The sequence below is a fragment of the Archocentrus centrarchus genome, chromosome 21 (genome assembly GCF_007364275.1).
Source record: "Archocentrus centrarchus isolate MPI-CPG fArcCen1 chromosome 21, fArcCen1, whole genome shotgun sequence".
In the NCBI taxonomy this organism is placed as follows: domain Eukaryota; kingdom Metazoa; phylum Chordata; class Actinopteri; order Cichliformes; family Cichlidae; genus Archocentrus; species Archocentrus centrarchus.
Genome location: NC_044366.1, coordinates 8,788,194 through 8,807,389, shown reverse-complemented (window position 1 = coordinate 8,807,389; position 19,196 = coordinate 8,788,194). Strand labels below are relative to the sequence as shown.

Here is a 19,196-nt window from a genome sequence, read left to right as displayed (position 1 = left end):
TCAACATTACTAACACCTTTGTTCAGTGCTGGGACAAAGACTAAATTCTTTCCTCCACAAAGAAAACTGAAAAAAAAAAAAAAAAAAATCACTAAGTGGATCGATAAAAGAATGGGACCTATAAGGAGAGCCATGTAGGGTTTTCCTGGTTCAGAAGGAATTTCTGGCCATCTCTTAAAAATGTTTTGAGTAAATGGAGCTCCATTAAAGAAAAAAGAAAGAAACTAAAAATTGTATTATTACAATACTAAAAGGGGAGAGGATTTGGCTTTGGGCTGGCAAAAACTCTACAGGGACTCTAAAATTCCTCTATAAAGGAAAACCCCAGTTACCTGAAGTTAACGAAGACCAAGCGGAGCTCAGCAATGGATCCATACCAAATGTCTGCAATCCAAAATCTAACTTGAAGGCTTGAATTTTTTGACATGTACTAACTAATTAGCATGGCCCAATCTGTGTAGGAATAATGCTGGGGCAGTCAAAATGTCCAAAGGAAAGTGTACGAACAATAAGCCCAATTTTAAACCATTTAAATAAGGAGCGGTGGGTTGAGCAGCAGCTGCTGCTTTTTGTGCTCAGTACTTAATTGAGAAAAGCCAGCTCAGCTAGCTTTTGTTGTTACAGAGAAGCCAGTTCTCCTCCATGAGTCTTGCTGGTATGTGTGCATGTGTGTTGTTACTGTAAGTAAATTTACTTCCCAGAATTGCCCTCATGGTACACACGTGAAAAAGAAATGGTTAAACTACAGAAAACCTTGGAAACACTCGTACTGTGTAACTTTGGTTAGCTTGTTTGCAGCAACTGGCTCTTTTATAGAAACAGTTAGATGGATTATACTTGAAGTTTCCTTTATTGTTCTTTTCTTCTGCAAATCGTGCTTAGTAGGCACCTGATCTCGATGCTTTTTGAACTCATGTAGTACAGCAGTAAAGACATTACTTACTCAATAATAACAGACATTTCTGTTTATTAACTAGCCAAATGGAAAGATTGCTATCAAATAAAATAGGAGACTCAACGATTTCTATACATTTGTAGCAAAGTACGAAATACTGACTGCGAGTCTGGGAAAAAACCCTGTAACTTGGTCTTGCTTGATTACCAAACAGCTCTTACAGACAGCTTAATATTCATGTGGTGTAAAGTGGTTACTTTGGTTCTGCTTTTAGTTTGACCACACTGTGCTTCTGCCCCTGTTTTTCTATGTGAAGTGGTGTGTTTCTTTTCCAAGTAGGCACGCATTATGTGAAGATAACGTGATTTCTTTTTTCTTTTTAAATATTGCAATAGTGACTGACTGGTGTTACTGATGATAAACAATAAAGGGAAATTTTTAAAAGTTCCGATGGGTTTTTGCTTTCATTTTAGATGCTGAGTCTGAATATATGGTGAAATGCATAAAATTGTTTCTCTTATTTATTGTGTTTCCACCACTAAGTCATATTAATACTCCGTGATGACATGGCTGTAGATATTCCTCAGTGATGAATGCCTCTGGCAGGTCTGGGTCTGTTTTCCGTCAGCAGCAGGCAAACTATGAATATGAATTATCAGGTCATAACCACTGAATCATTTGGTACCCATACCGTGCACAAAGGCAAAACAGAGGAGCCTGAAGGAAAGAGGAGGAGGTGGCCTGATATTTTTCTGCCTCAAAATGAAATAAGCTCAAGCGTTGTTGCTAGGCAGTTTTTAAGCACGTCCTAATTACGTACCTGAGAGTTGCACGCTTCTTAGAAATAATTTCTAAACACAGATATGTTTGATATTTTCATTTATCAACTCTCTTGACTCTCATGTCTAGTACCAGGCAAACACAAAAGGACAGAAAAGTAAATCACACTATGTGACTGCTGACTCAGCATGAACATTAAAAGAGAAAAAGTTAAATATTTCAAATTCCCTGAGATCCTATATTCCATTATATGATACTATATTGATTGTTACATTTTTCTTTGAATTTACATCATAAACTGAAGCAGAACAGGTAAAAAATTAAGAAGAAATGATGGAAATTAAGTGTCTAATACTCAAAATTTCATTGAACCTTCTTTGGATGACACTGAAATTATGCTCAGCACTCTCTAAAGCTACAACAATATCTGGAATTGTGCTTTATACTGATATTATTTCAGCCCAAGTCTTTCCATCTATACGATCGTCAATACAAGCCCTCATGTGCCTCCACATCCAACCCACCCACCCACACACACACACACACACACACACACACACACATGCGCGCACACACACACACACACACAAAGCCCCATGGTTCCCATGACAATAAGTAGCTGCTTCTGGATTTTCACTCTCCACCAGAGTCACGGCCAGTCGGCCACAGAGAGGATCAATAGAAGTATTGTTGCTCTCAGGATGGCTTGTCCTTCCAGGAAGTTACTGCTGCTGCAGGGGTCTGATCAATGAAGCTGGCAGAGAGACTGACAGAGACCGAGTCATTCATTCAGCAAGATGCAGGCAGAAGGGAATTGCGGGAAGTCTGGAGCAGTAAGTACAAAGTGTGACAAATGTGAAGGAGAAACGTACACAGAAGACATTGTGAAGGACAGTTGTCCACCTTGGAGAAGTTCTTACATTTAGCTAAGCTTGAAAACACAAACAGCGTTTTATATACATGGTTCAGACAAATCTGAATATCCTTATTTAAAGGCCCTTCTTTCAAATTACAGAGCAAAGAGTGGAAGGAAGTGAAAGAGATGCCAATTACAAAGTAGCGTGCAATAAAGCACAAAGATCAAAAACTCTTCTCTCTCTCTTTCAGAGTATGATTTCATTATCACATCAGCACTCAGTTATAATGTGCATATTATCATTCATGATTTCTTTCAATAAGTATACACAAGCAAATTTCGACACCGGCAGGATGCAATGCTTCTGAAGAGGATGTTAGATGAATTGCACCGTGACTCACAAAGGGAATTTCCCAGCTCACATTGTCACAACTCTGATCAAACGCTGTGACAGAGAGAGAGAGACGAAGTCAGACGTCGTGACAGACGGCCGTAACATCAGTCACAAGCCAGCCTATCACCTGGTTTGAAGCACATGCACAACACTCACACACACCATTTTATTTTCCCCTCAAGCTTTAATTCAAGCTGAGACCGAATGCTTATGAAGCGAGATAAAGAGTGATCAACCGCTGAGATCAAACCTCAAGGCCAGAAATGGAACAAACTGAAGCTAGCAGGACACATGAAAAGCTACCCTTTAAAGTATCATCCGAATATCAAGAAAAAAATAGAGAGTGGGCTGTGTTTTAAATGTCTGCCAATGCGTAGAGACACAAAAAGGCTTTTTCCCCCCACCAACTTTCACATGAATCTGAGGTGGGCTTGAGGGAAATTTACAGGAATGGAAAATGTGGAGGCAGGTCTACAGAAAGGGGAAAGGGTACGATACTGGTATTTTGAATTTTGACAAGTTTACTGGAAAGAAAAACCAACAAAAGAAAGAAAAAAAAAAGAAAAAGGCCAGTCTCTTTATAAGAATGAATACAGAGAGGCCTTCCAGGAACAATCTCAGCATTATTGTGAAAAACACTAACAATACAATTTGGACCAAAAAAAAAAAAAAATGTGAATATAATGTTCTGCTATATGCTTATTTTTTATTTATTTATTTTTTATTTGTACAGAAGGCTGCCAGCATGGAAAGAGGATTACTTACATTGACTTTGAAGGCCTGGACAGTGTTGTCCAGCAGCAGTACGTTGCACACAACCTGTGTGTGCTGCCTGTCTCGCTCCAGCTCCGTCGCCCGGACATTGTAGGATCTGCCAGCAGGCAAGCGGAAGCGCGCGCTCATCACGCTCCTACCAGGGTCTGCAACAAGTGAAGACACAGCAGAGAGGAGAAGAAAATAATGAGTGAAAGTAAAAACAAAACGGGGCTATCATTAAAATTACGGTCCGATCTGTGAAAATTCAGCAGAGATGCATAATGAATGCATACAATGCAACACTTAAGGTACGCTTTAGGGGACAAAGACCTCTTTGTTAAAGGCTCAATCCATCTACAAACATATGTACAATGTGACACGCAGTGAAGGCAGCCACGCAGCAATGCAAGCCTGTACAAGCAGGTTGAAGGATCAGCGAGTGTTTCACGAGAAAAGAATGTCAATACACAGGCTGCAGATTCCTCGCCATGGGGATGTATGACATACACAGCAGCCCGGGACTAAAACACAAGATAGCATAAGGCAGCATAAAGAGAGAGGGGTTTAAATGCCTGCAACCCAGCACACTTTATTATAAAGAGCACACAAGGCAACAACTGGGACATCCTGTCCTTTCGTCTGTCTCGTTTATTACGTAGCAGCATATATTTTAATCTTAAGCAAACCCTAAAAAAAAAAACCAAAAAAAAAACCACATGACTGACATCTTTGCAGAAAAAAAAAAAAGATTTTATCAACACTTTAATCTAATTGGGAGAATTATCGCAGCACCCTGTTAGTGCGCTGCTATCCACACACCAAAATGCGTGCTGTGACGGCAGAGCAGAGCTGAGTAGGTGCAGCTCTCGCTACTTGATCTGTGCAGACACACTGCTGATGATGAGAGGACAAATTTCTCACTTCCAACATGAAGACAAAAAACACGACGAAGGCTACACAAGTGTGACAGCAACAAATGATGGATAACCCCATTCACATAAAGCGATGAACGAGTTCGCCTCCTATAATTACTGAATGCAAGCGGATGGATAACGGCTGAAGGTAAAAAGGTGCTAAAACATTTCTTTTCTGTTTTTACACACTACTGAGGTCACAATTCTCTATTTTTGACACATTTTTTTGTAATCTCCTGAACTGAATAGTCTGATATTTGGGGAAATGTTCTTTTTGGCAGCTTCAGGGTAAAGGTAAGATTACACGTAGCTCTTCTCCAAGACTTTCACCAATTAAAATGCATATACTCGTGTTTATTCTTGGACTCTACTAGAGTAGCTCTGCATGACTCTTAGTTCAAAATAACCTTTTATTCATCTTATACTCGGCCTGTTCTGGAGCACCTCACTTAAGCTCCTCTCCCTTTAAGTTAAGTTTCGGTTCTGGTTGGCTGCACCAAGCAAACAGAGGGTTTAAAAAGGTGGGTTCACTTTATATAAAGAAGATCTAAAATGCAACTGAGAGAGTGTCAGAGGAAGAGGATAAGCAAACCTTGTTAGCTTTGTACATAGCTGCTGATTTCCTGTTGTTAATTTCAAGTGAACTGGCTAATCTCAATCGTCTCTGCTACTTCAAAGAAAATGGACATGGCTGTTTCTCAATAAACTGTATTGTGGCCATCTTGGGTATGTAGGTCTTGCTTATCTGCTTAATGATTGACAGTTCAGTTCTGTGAAGTATTTGGTTAAAATGTTGAAGCTTTTGATAATTCACACAGGCAGTGGGCTCTGTGTCCTTCCTGTCTACATCCTGCTCTTTACTTCTCAGGTCACCTACCAATGACTGGAGACATGATAAACCCACAAGGGTCACAGTTCTGTCATCACACTGATGGCTCTGTGTGAGCACATCTGTAAATGGAGGGCACATGGGCACAAACCACCATGACCTACTGACAGATGGTGCACACTTTGCATATGCAGGCATGCAAATTTATACTTGAGGTCACCAGTAACAAACTCACAAACTCACCTTCTCACCACCTGACATTCAAACTCTACATACACAAATTATAGATTTCTAATATGCACTGAGTGTGTTCTTGCATATGCTTTGTGACAGCACCTTAAATATATTGGTCTCACTTAAAAAAAAAAAATATGCAAACCCCTTTCTGTATGTGACAGATACGTCTCGAGAAAGTGTCTAGCACTTCACCCACACCCTGTGGTCACATATTACTACTTCATCGGGCCAAATGCCCAGTGACCTGAGAGCAGCTAACAAAAAACAAAAATAACAAATTAAAAAAAAAAACAAAAAAAAAAAAAACACAGGTACTTCAGAACACTTCTAGAATAATTCATAATTTATCTCTTGTATTCAGTAGCGCTCTGCCAATCTCAGAAGAAAAGCTTAAGTAGTAAGACATTAGCCTCCCGGCCAATAAGAGAAGATATTATGCAAGGTATGATGATTATTTATGATGTAATTTAGTAACTAAACTGATCAAGCAATGAGATAAATCTGTATCTGTTTTAATCGCATGAGCAGGTCGCAAAGTTTACCACATCCGCTACCAATTTCCTGGGCAAAAACTGAGCACAGGTACTTTTGCAAGATGTAGAGCTGGTCATACTGTAGGTCCTCAGAGTGAACGCATTCGGGCTGCCAGCAGAACGACCACACATGCCTAAGTACAGGCAAATCCACACAGACACGGCCAAGCATGCACACCGATGCCAGCCACAGCACTGTCAGCTTGGGAAACGGAGCGAACGTAGCAGGGAGATGAGCAGAAACGGATGCAGAGATGAAGCCATGCAGAAGGAAGGAAGGGACGGAGCCACGGGCTCCTATCGCTGGCTCTCTCTGAGGACGAGCTGTGGGATATATGGATGATGAGCTCTGACACAGACTCTCTCCGCAGGCTGCAGCGCCTTCCCTGCCCTTTTCCAGTTCTAACATTTTTCTCCTTACGCACATGAAGGCAATTTTAAAAACCACATGCAACCATTTAATCACATTTTCACCACAATACTACCTGAGTCTATGAGCTGAAATCATCAGGTTTAAATAGAAAAAGAAAAAAGAAAATAGCCCAGGGCTGTTGCTACAGCACTCTAATGTATTACAATATTATATTATAATGAGTGAGAATGTTTTCTCTCATTTGCTTTGTTCTGATGACCTTTTACCAGAGCTGCACAATTAATAGAAATGTATATTCAATTAAAACTGTGGCCTCCAAGGATTATGAAAACAAAATACAGGAGATAAAACAACTATTGTGCCTCTTTCCTTTAGTATTTTGGTACAACTCCAGCACACCCTTTTTATTTACAGTGGGGCACAAGTACCCCAATCTAGAAGCCCAAATCCACTCCCCAACAGGCTGTGGGAGGTTTTATTTCAGCTTGAACCACAGAAAGAATCTGGCCAGCAAGAAAGGTTAAACCAATTTAGATGTGTGGATGCAGTTGAGGTGGTTCGGGTATCTTCTCCTGGCAAGCAATTCATTAGTTTAAGCAACAGGAAAAATTCTGACTAGTGCACTAGTCTGAAAGTAAGAATACACACAAACCAGCCCAAACTAGTTAATCACCGTCTTCATGCATAACACCTCAAACACACAGTGCTAGGTTAGTTTGCATAGTGTGACTAACATAAGCAGCACTAGCAGCAGTAGGCTTAACATCCACATGTCTGTGCAGAATGTGGGTACGCAATTCATTTTTCACTACAGTATAAAGTGCTGTAGAAGCATGCTGGGTGGTGCAGCTTGCTTTCTACCTGGCTTGTTTACAAGTTCCTGTCACAGAGTGAGAGAAAGCCATCTGTTGGGAGCACAGCCCTTGCTAATGGTGTGTAGAACGACGAGTTAAAGGTGTTGTACAATGATAAAACAACAATAATGTGTTTAATTGACTAGTATTTCTGGGACCAATTAATGGCAACAGCAATGTTTAAGCTTCTAGTCAACTTTTTGCACACACAACTAGTTTAAGTCAAGTTGTTTTTCCTTCAGGTTGTATTTTCATCTCCATCTTTTTCTACCTTATTCATCATGTTCCTGTTCTATTATACCATTTCCTCTTCCACTCTTTCTCTATTCTCAGTGTTCTATAATTTTCTGCTCTGCTGTGGTCCTGTCCAGCTTTGCTCTGCTGAGCTGGACAGGACAGCCACTCTCCCCTGAGAGAAGCCTCCGGAACTCCGGAAGCACGCTACCATTATTGCTTCCTGTAGTCAGCAGAGCTTACAAACAGGCAGGAGTGCATCTGTGTCTGTGTGTGTGTCTCTCTAACTAAGGGCCCTTGACCCTCAAGCTTCCCTCACTGGTGGGCTCCTCTGGCTCCCTCAGCTTATTGCAAACACAGATGGTCCTGCAGCCTTCCTGTCTATGGACAGGAAAATGTGCCTTTCATATAAACATATATAAACATACTGGCATATTAGTATGCACACTCAAACAGACGCTCAACTTATCTAACATCAAAATCAGGTTGGGCTGGACTGGGAATTTTGAAATCAGATATGGCGACAGTACTGCTTGTTTGTTATTGTAGTTTAAATCTGTGTTTCATGGCCCACTTCTTCTGTAAATTCACACCAGTATTTGTAGCTCTTCTGCAGCTCCCAATATCCCCTCTGCATCTACAAGCAAATCGGTCCAAATTTCACTCATTTTGGCCAACTTCATTCAGATTTTTTTTTTTTTTTTTTAAATAGAACCTGGATAAATGTTAAGATATTTTCATACAAAAGAGGTGCCAGTACTGCCATTCAAGTGCAAGGTCTCCTACTGCACGCACAGCTCTCATTCACTCTGCTCGGTGAGTAGGAGCTGCACACTCAGACGATCACATGGCAGCTGACATAGACATGAAGACATGGACACTGTGCGGCTTTTAATAACTGAAAAGTTAACCTACATTTGGGCAAAAATGACCAAAATATTACCTTTACTACATATTGTATACATAGCTCTGCTGTTTATCAGCATGCACACCACTTGTGTACATAAGGAAAACATATATTCAAAGTTGGCTGAACCATCATTCTTCCCCATAGCTCTTCTTTATACTAACATAGCAGAAGTCTACAAAGCAAAAGCTACACGACGGGCACTGTCTGTTCCAGCTCAAATACAGGCTCACTGCTGAACTCTGTTTGCCCTATACATTTCTATTTATAATCCCAATTTCTTCAAAGCAACTGCTACGTATGGTTTTTCTGTCCCTTTGTGCTGCTTTGGAACAGTCGAAATAAGAGGCTTGCAGTTAGGAATCCCAAAGGAATTGTGCATAACCGCTTCACAGTGTAGCGTAAACTAGGTCATACACAAACAGGTGGTCAATTACAGATATGTGTGTCTGTGTGTGTGTGTGTGTGTGTGAGTGTGAGTGTTTGGAGACGGCTTATGATTTTTGTTTTCATTATAAATGATTAGGAAAACTACTTTAAAGCCCTCATAGATTAAATAAGAACATGTGACCCAATGTTACATTTAGGTTACTGTTTCTGTTGAATACTATAAGGTCTTTACCTTGCAGTATTCTTTGGCATTAAAAAAAAAAAGACTAGCTAGGTTTTGCATTTGCACCTCATCCTCTACCTACCTGTCTCTTTTCACAATAGTAAATCTCCACCTACCAGCCTCCTTCCCCCTCCCCCATCAGACCACGACTGTGATCCCTTTGATTCAACTTATTCTATGTAGGGCAGCAACAGCAGTGGCAGCAGACTGTGCACTGTTATTTGTCTCTGATGGTTTGGGTGTACATATACTTGACAGATTCAAATGCAACATTTAAAAACATGCCTGGGTGAGGGGGGGTGAGAAAGCTGTGGGCAGCAAATAACCTCGAGCCTCCTTTGATAACCTTTGATGGTAAAGTCATACAGACGAGAGAAGAGACTAATCATGAGCCAAACATCATTATAAAGACTACAAGAAGTTAGAACATCATTTATAATACCAAGTCTGTACAGTACCATAGCTGCCTTCAGTGCTCAAATTTGAGTTACTGTTACACACGTACTGTTTTCCAATGCGGTGGCTTGACTGTAATGGATACTGCTAATCCACAAATTCGGTAAAACAAATCAACTGTGCTAATTATAACTTATAAGAGGTAAATGTCCGGTTTGGTTTCTCCCTCCTTTGGTCTCCAATTCTTCATAATTCAGTCATGCAGAGTTGCAAACGTCTGCAAACCTCTGCTTGAACCTTCCTGAACCCTTATGGGATAAACCTCTCCAAGCGCATGAATGAAAATCCTGACTCAGCCGGCCTGACTGCATTGATTAGAAAAGCTACACAGCCCATTCTGGTTCTCAGCTTACCTAAAGCACTTCACTGGGTATTTCAACACAAGTGCACCAATATGTGCTAGCAAACTAAAGAGTAATAATACCCCGAGAAGGGGGCTCTATATCCCAATCAAACATTCAATATTGTGTCTACAATACGGAGTGCAGTTACAGCAGACACATGCTTGGTGCTCACATGTAATGGCTCATATTTTACAGATGGTATGAAAGCATAAAAATAATTGGAGCAAACAAATCTGCTTCACAAGCGGCATTGTGTGGAAAAGCTTAGAAACCAAAAATGTATTAATATTTTAGATTCCTTACTGTGCCTCTTCTGTTTTTGTTCGCGACTTTCAGTTTCTATATTTCATCATTAAATTATGCAAACAGCCTTTGACACGACAGGAAAACGTCACAGACTTTAAGCAACACCATTACTCAGCTTGATGCTGAACAGATTTTTGCTGAGCTGATAAACCTGTAAATAATCATGTGTTTCCAATTTAAACTCCAAAAGTTGCCCATTTTTTCTCATAATAAAGACATTCATAAGTGCTTTGCATGTAATTAATAAGGCGAACTAGCATAGTAACAAATAAAAGCAGAGTTTCTTGAAATGGCCTGGGACATGGCAGATACAAACAAATTACCCTCAAATATAGGTTGGGGGGGGAAGTTGCTCTTTTTCAATGAAATACTGAGGCTTTTACTTTGAAAAGGCTTATATTAAGTATGTCATGAATTCTGTTATGATGAGACTTCAGTTGCTCATTTTTTTATATCCTGGTTTACCCACCCAAGGTTTTTTTTTCATTTTATTTTGGCAATTTTTAATTTGATTTTCATCTGTCCGAGAGAACAGCTCCATCCCGGACTGATTTATTGGTCAACAATTAATTTTCAGAGTCCAGCGCTCTCTAACCGTTCCCATCTCTACCCACACATTGACAATTGCACTTCTGCGGCAGTCTTTTGATATCTTTCAGCTGCCTCTGCTGAGTGTCTCGTCACGCAGTTTGACGGACTCCACCAAGCCATCTTGGACTGCAATTTGTGAAAGTAGTTCTTGTTCTAACTGTGGAGATAAAGTGTGAGCTGAAGGGTCGCTCTAACCAGAACCTTCAGCAAGTGGAGAACTATTTCATGTGCCGCTCCGCTGAGCCCATTGAGGAGCAGAAGGAGGATTACCATCCACTAACCACTCTCCAAGATGGCGGAGTTGGTGTCCAAACACAGATGAGAGGCTCACTGGAGCCATTTGTCACATAGTGAGTGTACTTTTATTTGCAGAAGGGCACATTATATATGGTGTTATCAAAAGATTTTGCATATTTCCTCATTTATAAACATGGAGTTTGTTGCTGAATTGTTGATAAGTCAATGTTAACAAAATACACATGTTGAAACAAAGATTTGTGTTTTAAGCTGTAATGCTGAGTCAGACCCCACAGTTTTAACAGTATCATACACTAACCTCTACATGGGCAATGTGATTGAAACAAGACTCAGTACTTCAACATTTTCACTTGAATAGAGTGAATTAGAGGCGTAACTTCCTACACTGCATCAGATAAATAAGGGCCACTGTCAATATGCCAGTTATCTTGTTAGTAATAAAGCACTCAAAACATCACAATCAGAGTTATACAAGGACAACTTCCTTCATATAAACATAAATCTCTCTCTATTAGAGGATTTTTTTTTTTTAAATGATTCTCTTAAACAATGCAGAAACATTATGATCTTCCTTTAAACGAATTCCTTGACTTCTCTTCGCCGCCTCCTCCTCCTATCTTTAACTGTCAGTATGGAGTGTGAGTCCATTATGCAAATTATAGTCATCAGTGCCAGGGAGCAGCCATTTACTTATGCACGCAAACACACACAGAGCCATTCATAAAACCCAACACCTGTCACAGAGATTCCTGCTGAATCAAAGATAACACACATAAAGGAGACTTCTCAGCTCATTCTGGACTATATGGGTGCTACAGTCATCTTCTTTCAAAGCCCCTCAAGTTCTCCCATCCGATCATTATATTATCCTTATTATTATAATGTCAACTTGCTCACAACCTCCTCTCCTCCCGTTTGTCCTTCTCAGCTTAGATACTCTTCTTAAGCCTAATGTTGTATATACCTTGTCCCACTTCCTCTTATATAAGCATCTCGTCTCCACCTTTTGCCTTCTTTTCCTGAGTTGCTGGCATCCCTTTAGATGCTGATAACATGCATTTTCTGCTAAGAGCAGAGCCGAATGAATGAGTAACATTTCTTCTTTGTGTAGCGTCACTGTGAGTTATTTGAGGACAGATTAATCTCAACAGCTGCATTCGAATAAAGAAAGGTTGCCAAACGGTGGTTGTTCTACCACAAATGCACAAAAGTAACACATCCTGTCCACTTGATTCCTCACCCAATCTACAAAATAACACACAGCTCAAACTATCGTACTCTTAAAGGCTTGGAAAAAATAAAGAGGCCTGCACGCTTAAGTTTCATTTCAATCCAATCTATAATGTGCACATTTAGGGCTGCATAAAACGATTATTTTAGTAATCGAGTATTCTATCGATTATTCCAGCGATTAATTGAGTAATCGGATAAGAAATACTTTTTTTTATTAACAGTTTATCTGCATATTTTAACTTCCGTAATGCCGTTTCTCGCCATGTGAACAAACAGCGGTGAATGGAGCAGCTACAAAGTTCTCTTTTCTTCACCTTAATACTTGCTGATCAGGTGCTTGATGAAGGACCTCCAGCTGTTTCACAGATTTAATGGTGGTTACTAAAAGAAAAAGCTGCTGTTTTGGACGCTGGAAAAACGTTTCCTTTTTCACTACTTGAGCTCACCGTCACAGCTTCGCCTCTTTGCGCTTGCGCAGTTAAAACCGCTGCCTGCTATGAGTGTTTTGAAAAACTAGTGGCTGCGGGAGCCATGGCGCATGTGTGAGTAATGGTGTAATGCTTTGTATTCACAAGCATTTTCGAAAATACGTTTCTACTGCAGGTCTATATTTAGTCACTAATAAGGGATTAAAGTATAAAAAATATTTTGAAGGAGCCCCTCGGTCCTGGGGGGCGGGCCTTCCGGTACCGAACCATCACTAGTGCTAATGGCCCGCGCTCGCTAGCAAACCAGTTCTGGTAGCTACAGCTGAAGTAAAGACAAAAATAGCAGCTGAAATTCTCAGCGAGCACAACACACACAGACACACAGAGAGCAGTGGAGGCGTGGAAATGCATGTCAGCGACAGTTGCCACCCGTCCCGTAAAGTACGGAACCCCGCATGTTACGGAGCCGTATTCCACGGAGTCCCGTAACATACGGGGTTATGTATTTTACGAGACAGGTGGCAACTCTAGTGATGATCCACTCTGTGTTAAAGGAAATCCATCGCAGCGACGGAGAGCTTTTTAGAATGTGTGCTTGTGTATACGTGAGTGATTCACACTCCAGTCCAGTAGGTGGCGGTAATGCAGTTCTATGTTGGTTTGCCAGTCCCCAATAAACCCACAAAAAAACGTCAGCACTAATGCTGCTAATGCTAGTGAGGAGCGCCGCTTACACCGAGACAGCTGAGCGCTGCAGAGTTTAAACGAAGCATCGACACAGTAAATTTGTGTCGATAAATTTTTAGAATCGATTTAATCGAGTTAATCGATGAATCGTTGCAGCCCTATGCACATTAGATACTCACTTAAAATATTTAGAAAAAAGCCCATCTATAACACGTACACCTCTTAGTCTGAGTATAACTGTGGTCAAAAAAAATTACAGTTGATAAGCACACCTGGGTCTCTCCTCAGAGTATGCACATGTATGTTGCGCATAGTTATTTTTGCATATAGCACAATTGTATCAGCGGTGACTGGCTCACATTTTGAGGTTTCCTGCTTTTGGCTAACTGTGCAAATAATCATTAACTGTCACAATTTCTATTCATAATGTTCACAATGTTGTATGCAACAGCATTTCTGTGAGGGAAAAATACTGAAACAATGCCAATAAATATCCTATACCTGGTTGAAAAAACTGACTTAATTAGCACATGGACTGCACCTTTAAAAAAACAAATCAAACCAAAAACACAACGTTTGCAAAGTGTTTTGACAGACGAGCAAAAGATGAATACTAAAGCTGGACAACAGGTCCAAAAAAACAGAATTACAGAATGAAAGACAGAAGAAAACAATGCAAAAACAAGAAGAACACAAAAAGCTATTAAAACAGAAAAGTACACGAGGACATTGGACAAGAATACATCAATTATTTACAAATGATAGTGGGATACAAGGGCAATAAAAAAGTATAATAAAAAGGACAACATCACATAAATGTGAGTCTATAAAAATGTGTTTTTAGAAGTGATTTGAGGGGTTGAAGTCACTGCTTTTACAACCCTCACACTCAGCATTTAAGCAGCCAGGAGAGCCCCACCTGAGGATCTACGGCTGCAAACGGGATCCTATGAGGCCGGGCAGGCGTGCTTTAAAAGGGCTCAACAAGATCAACTGTAAACAAAATCAGGAAGCCAGTGAAGACAAGCCTGGGCCCTATACTACAAAGCGAGTTCAACACACCTAGGGTATCTTTCTGTTTTCTGCATTCACTTACCCTAACACTGGTGATGAGGACAAACGATCACATGCAGCTGGTTATCAACTTGCTAAGTTAACCCAGGGTTTCCCCTGTAAGTTCACATAAAATCTCAACGAGGGGTTTCACAGGTCATATGACTTTTCTTCATCGGAAAATAATCCCTAGGCCACCAACGCCAGAGACATTATCAAATAGTCATTAAAAATCTACAAAATCCATTACAATAGAACAGTAACATGCAAGGAGAACAGATGAATGCTGCAGAAAATCATTATTCTGGTGATTTGGTGCACAGAGCGGTAAAATAAACATTTAAATTCCAGATAATTTTATTGCAGGATGCGCGCTCAGTGCTGCTGTTTATTTCTAAGATGATGGCCGCACATTAGTGCTTTGAAACTTTAAACTGGATCCATTTAAACATTACAGCTTACTCTCCCACAGCCTGATAAAGACGACGTGGAAATCAGATCAAAGTGAAATTAAAGTGAACAGGTATTCTTGGGGTGTGCTCTGTGTTTCCAGCAGTGTAAAAGAGACTCAAGTATAACATTTTATACATTTCCTAAATGACAAAATTAACACACACACACACACACACACACACACACACACACACACACACACACACACACACACACACACACACACACACACACACACACACACACACACATTCTGGTGACAGTGCAACACAGTTGCGCTTCATTCAGTGGTTTTAGTAAGTTAAGGCTTAACTTACTAAATATTAAACATGTTCTCCCAGCAGACAACCTAGAACCGGCCCTGGAGCAGGTTAGGTTCACAGCATAAGTTACCATAACAATTTACCCCAGTAAAGTGAGCCACCTTCATAGTACAGAAAACCCAGGGTTTGCCCTGAAGTTACCTGTATAAGTCAAAACCCTGCTTCGTAGTATAGGCCCCAGTATAGGGGATATAAATACTACATTTGTATGTCACCAGGACTAATGAATTAGCTGGACAACAATAAAATACTACTTACAGTAGTTACGAATGTTTTAAACATACTAAGGAAAGTTTGGATTGGGAATATGAGAAAGGAGAGACAATATGTCCTTATTTATACAACAAGAGGCCCTCTTCTGTGCAGTAACACACACACACACACACACACACACACACACACACACACACACACACACACGCGCACACACACGCACACGGAAAAAAAAAAGAGAAAACAGAGAAACAGAGATGCAGTTCTGATTAAAGCTGCACATTCCCCTCGATTTTTCCTTTCCTGCTGACGCTGGCACCTTTAAATGTAACCAGGGGTCGTGTTCTGAACACATTGCAAATTTCCACCCGCATCCACCCCAACCCGGCACATTCCTGCCCCACCAGCAGGGAGGCCAGGTGTTCTTTACCAAGCGCACGCCCTCCTGCTGCAAGGCAGCAATGCAGATAGATTAGGTAAGTGACCATGCAGCAGTTTGTACTTTTCTGTTTTTCTTTAAGAAAATCACTTTTTTCAAAATCTTTGTGATCATTTTGATATTAAATGTATCCATTTAAGTGGCAAATATAGCTCAATACATCACAACTTTATGCATTTAAAAGTGAAAAAGCAACACACTGTTTCACTGGTTTCCCACTACATTTTGTAAGATCTGTGAACCAACACACAAAGACTTTAACCTTCATTCGTTTAAACCATGACGACTGTAATAAAATACTGTAATGCAAACTGTTGGCATTATCTGTTAAACAAGCATTTAAACAATTTCTGTACACATTAAGCAAACAACAAATAAGAAATGAAATCACCAGGACTGATCAAATTAGTTTACCAATTTGCTTTAACTGGGGTTTAATTTACCTAAGTTTTAATTCATATTTTGTTTACAAGACAGCCAAAAACAACAGGAAAATGCAGAGACTGTTAAATAATGTAACAGATTTTCCAACTACAAGCAGACCTATTGTGGTTATCAACAAAAGGCACATTTTAAGCCCGGAAAATCCCTGAAAGCATCAGGAAATAAGCAAACTATAAGTAAATATCTAATGTTGACCAGCCATCTGTTATCAGTAAAACTATAGCTAAGATTCATTGTGTGTCTCTGTGCCAAGCTGAATCACTTTCTCTGAATCTAGTACTCTAAGCAAGTGTGTGTTTAACAGTCTGTGGGATCAATAAGCCGTAACTTAATAAGCCTCCCTTCGTTAAGGTGCTAAAACCCTGTTAGATGCCAAACCCATTTAAACGAATGACAACCACAACACACAGCATGCAGAAGCAAGCATTTAGTCTACATAATTGTGACTTTATGAAAGAGACTCTTTGTATTTCAGTTGTTTAAGATTCTAGGAACTGTGTGAGCACACGGGGATTAAATATATCAAATTATCCACCCACAGATTCAGTGCTTTTCCTCCCTTCAGTAGTGGTTTCTCCACCAAAACTCTGCTGAAATCTAACAATATTTGGTTCCAACTTGTGTGATTTTGGCATGTTTTTAGCGATACAACACGTGCCTACACATACTTGGCTTGTGCTGAAACTTAAAATATGTTCGCGTAACAACAAAGCGTCAAAACGGCTTTAAGTCTGAGCACCTGATCGTCCTGAGCAGTTAACAAGTCGGGCGACAACGTGCCACGCACTGAAATCATCAGCAGAATTATGCAGCATTAAGAACTCTGATGCCGCGCACACTTTGATCACGTGAAAGCAGTTTTTGTACACTCAGAGAACACAATATACTGTAGTATGAAACTATTCTACCATATGAAGAATAGCGGGCAGTCACAAATTTGATTTTTGGATCAGGAAGGTCGACCTTAATTATATTTGGAAAATTAGTGCCATGAATACTAGTGACTACAACCAGAATTATGTGACAATAAACTAGTAGCACAGTGGAAAGAATAATATATCCAACCACTGGAATAAATGTTGCGTTACACCAGTGCAAGACAAGTTAAAAAAATCTTAAAAATTAGTGGGCTAAGGGGCCTTTGGGAGGTTATAGAGGACCGTAGATGGCAATATTTTTTTGCTTTCAAATGCCACTTTTTGAATGAAAATGTATTTCTGAGGATGCAGCCTAAGGTGTGATTTTTTTTTTTTCTTAAAATGTATTTATTTATTTTTGAAGTCAGCAATGCACTAACAATCTGTCAGTCTCTCAGACAGGCAGGGCAGCATGTGACAAAGTCATGAAAACTACATGATTCACTTAATCCCCTTCACCCTCAGGACGAGCCCATACTCCTATTCTTAGAAGCTGTAGCTGTTGAGGTCAAAACGCTCAAACACCAAACCAATCACTTCTCATCTCGTCAAATTTCAAACCATGTCTTTATTAGAGGTATCCCCTTGCACTATTCAAGCCTTCTTTTTTTTTTTCCCCCTAAGCAGCCTCAAATGTTTTATTCTTGCTCTTTGCTGAGAACTTCATTAGACTGCAGCTGACATTCAAACTGAGAGCAAGGCAGTTCAAAAAACACAGTACTAGGAAAAGGCTTTTGTGATCAGAAAAGCCTTTAGATGCAACACAGCAGTCACTTTCCTGGAAAGTCTGCACCTATTGTTGCAGCTGTACTAAAATGTGAACATATAATCTGTGTTGTGCAAGACTGCCACTGCCACAGATTATTATTTTTTTCCATATTTGATAATGGGCTTTTGAGGTCCAATTGCAAAAGATAAACTAAAAGGCACTAAAATATATATGCAAACATGCATCGAGAGGATTCTCATCACACCAAGTTATGCAAATGCAACAAACATACATAAGCATTAGTACATGACTGCCAAAATGGATCTTAATGGAAACCTACAACACGTAAAACAATGAAGGGGAAATTTACTTCCATGTGTGCACCCATTTAATCATTCCACAACATGCTAAGACATTTTTTTCCTTCTCATTCCCAATCACATCCCAATAATGACGAAGCTACACATTAAAAATAAAACATCTGCTGCTTTAATGCTGTTGTATGCAAAGCATTCAGAACCACCGACTGTCACAGGAAAGCACCAGCATCTCACACCAAAACATACGAGCATGTGGGCATCACCTCCGCCTCTCCCCTTTGCATTTCATTTACAAACACAAAGCTGAAGACAAGAGGTGGAAAAATGAGAAAACAAATCTAGCCACAACCATTAGGTCATGCTAGTACTGTAGAAAAAGTGCTACAATGGGGAGTCTACTTATACTGAGCCCACCATTATGATGAGTCTCTGCTGGTGCTTTGCTGATCTCCTGTGCTCTCCGTTTTTAATGTCTCTTCGGCTTATATGTCTGCTCCGCTGCGCACAGTGAAACAGAGAGCAAAGGAGAGCAACAGTACACCAGCAGAAACTTCCGCATCAAACTGAAATTAAACATGCAGACATAAACAATGTAAATAACATAAATAATACACTTTGTTTTTTTGAGGACACCAGTCAAATGCTCCAAACTACACCGCCATCTCGGCTGTCACTCTCGTGTCATGATGCAGTAACGGCATCAAATGTCATGTTTGAAAGGTTGTTTTTTTTTTTTAAAAGAAAAAAAAAAAAGATCTTAAAATTGCGATCTGAGTGCAGTGCTGCATAAAATGTGTTACTGAGAATGGCATTTCACCCGCACCCTGGCCTAATGTGCAGCACCCTC

The 19,196-nt window shown here is 40.1% G+C and overlaps 1 protein-coding gene across 1 annotated transcript in view; it reads right to left on the bottom strand.

Annotated features, from left to right (window-relative positions):
• The window catches only part of ptpn4a (protein tyrosine phosphatase non-receptor type 4a), a 73,393-nt gene that overhangs the window by 39,207 nt on the left and 14,990 nt on the right, over positions 1–19,196 (bottom strand). The window contains exon 2 of the mRNA XM_030757814.1: positions 3,691–3,845. Within this exon, the coding sequence (XP_030613674.1) occupies positions 3,691–3,828 (138 nt within the window). The 5' untranslated portion in view covers positions 3,829–3,845. The remainder of the gene's footprint in view (positions 1–3,690; positions 3,846–19,196) is intronic.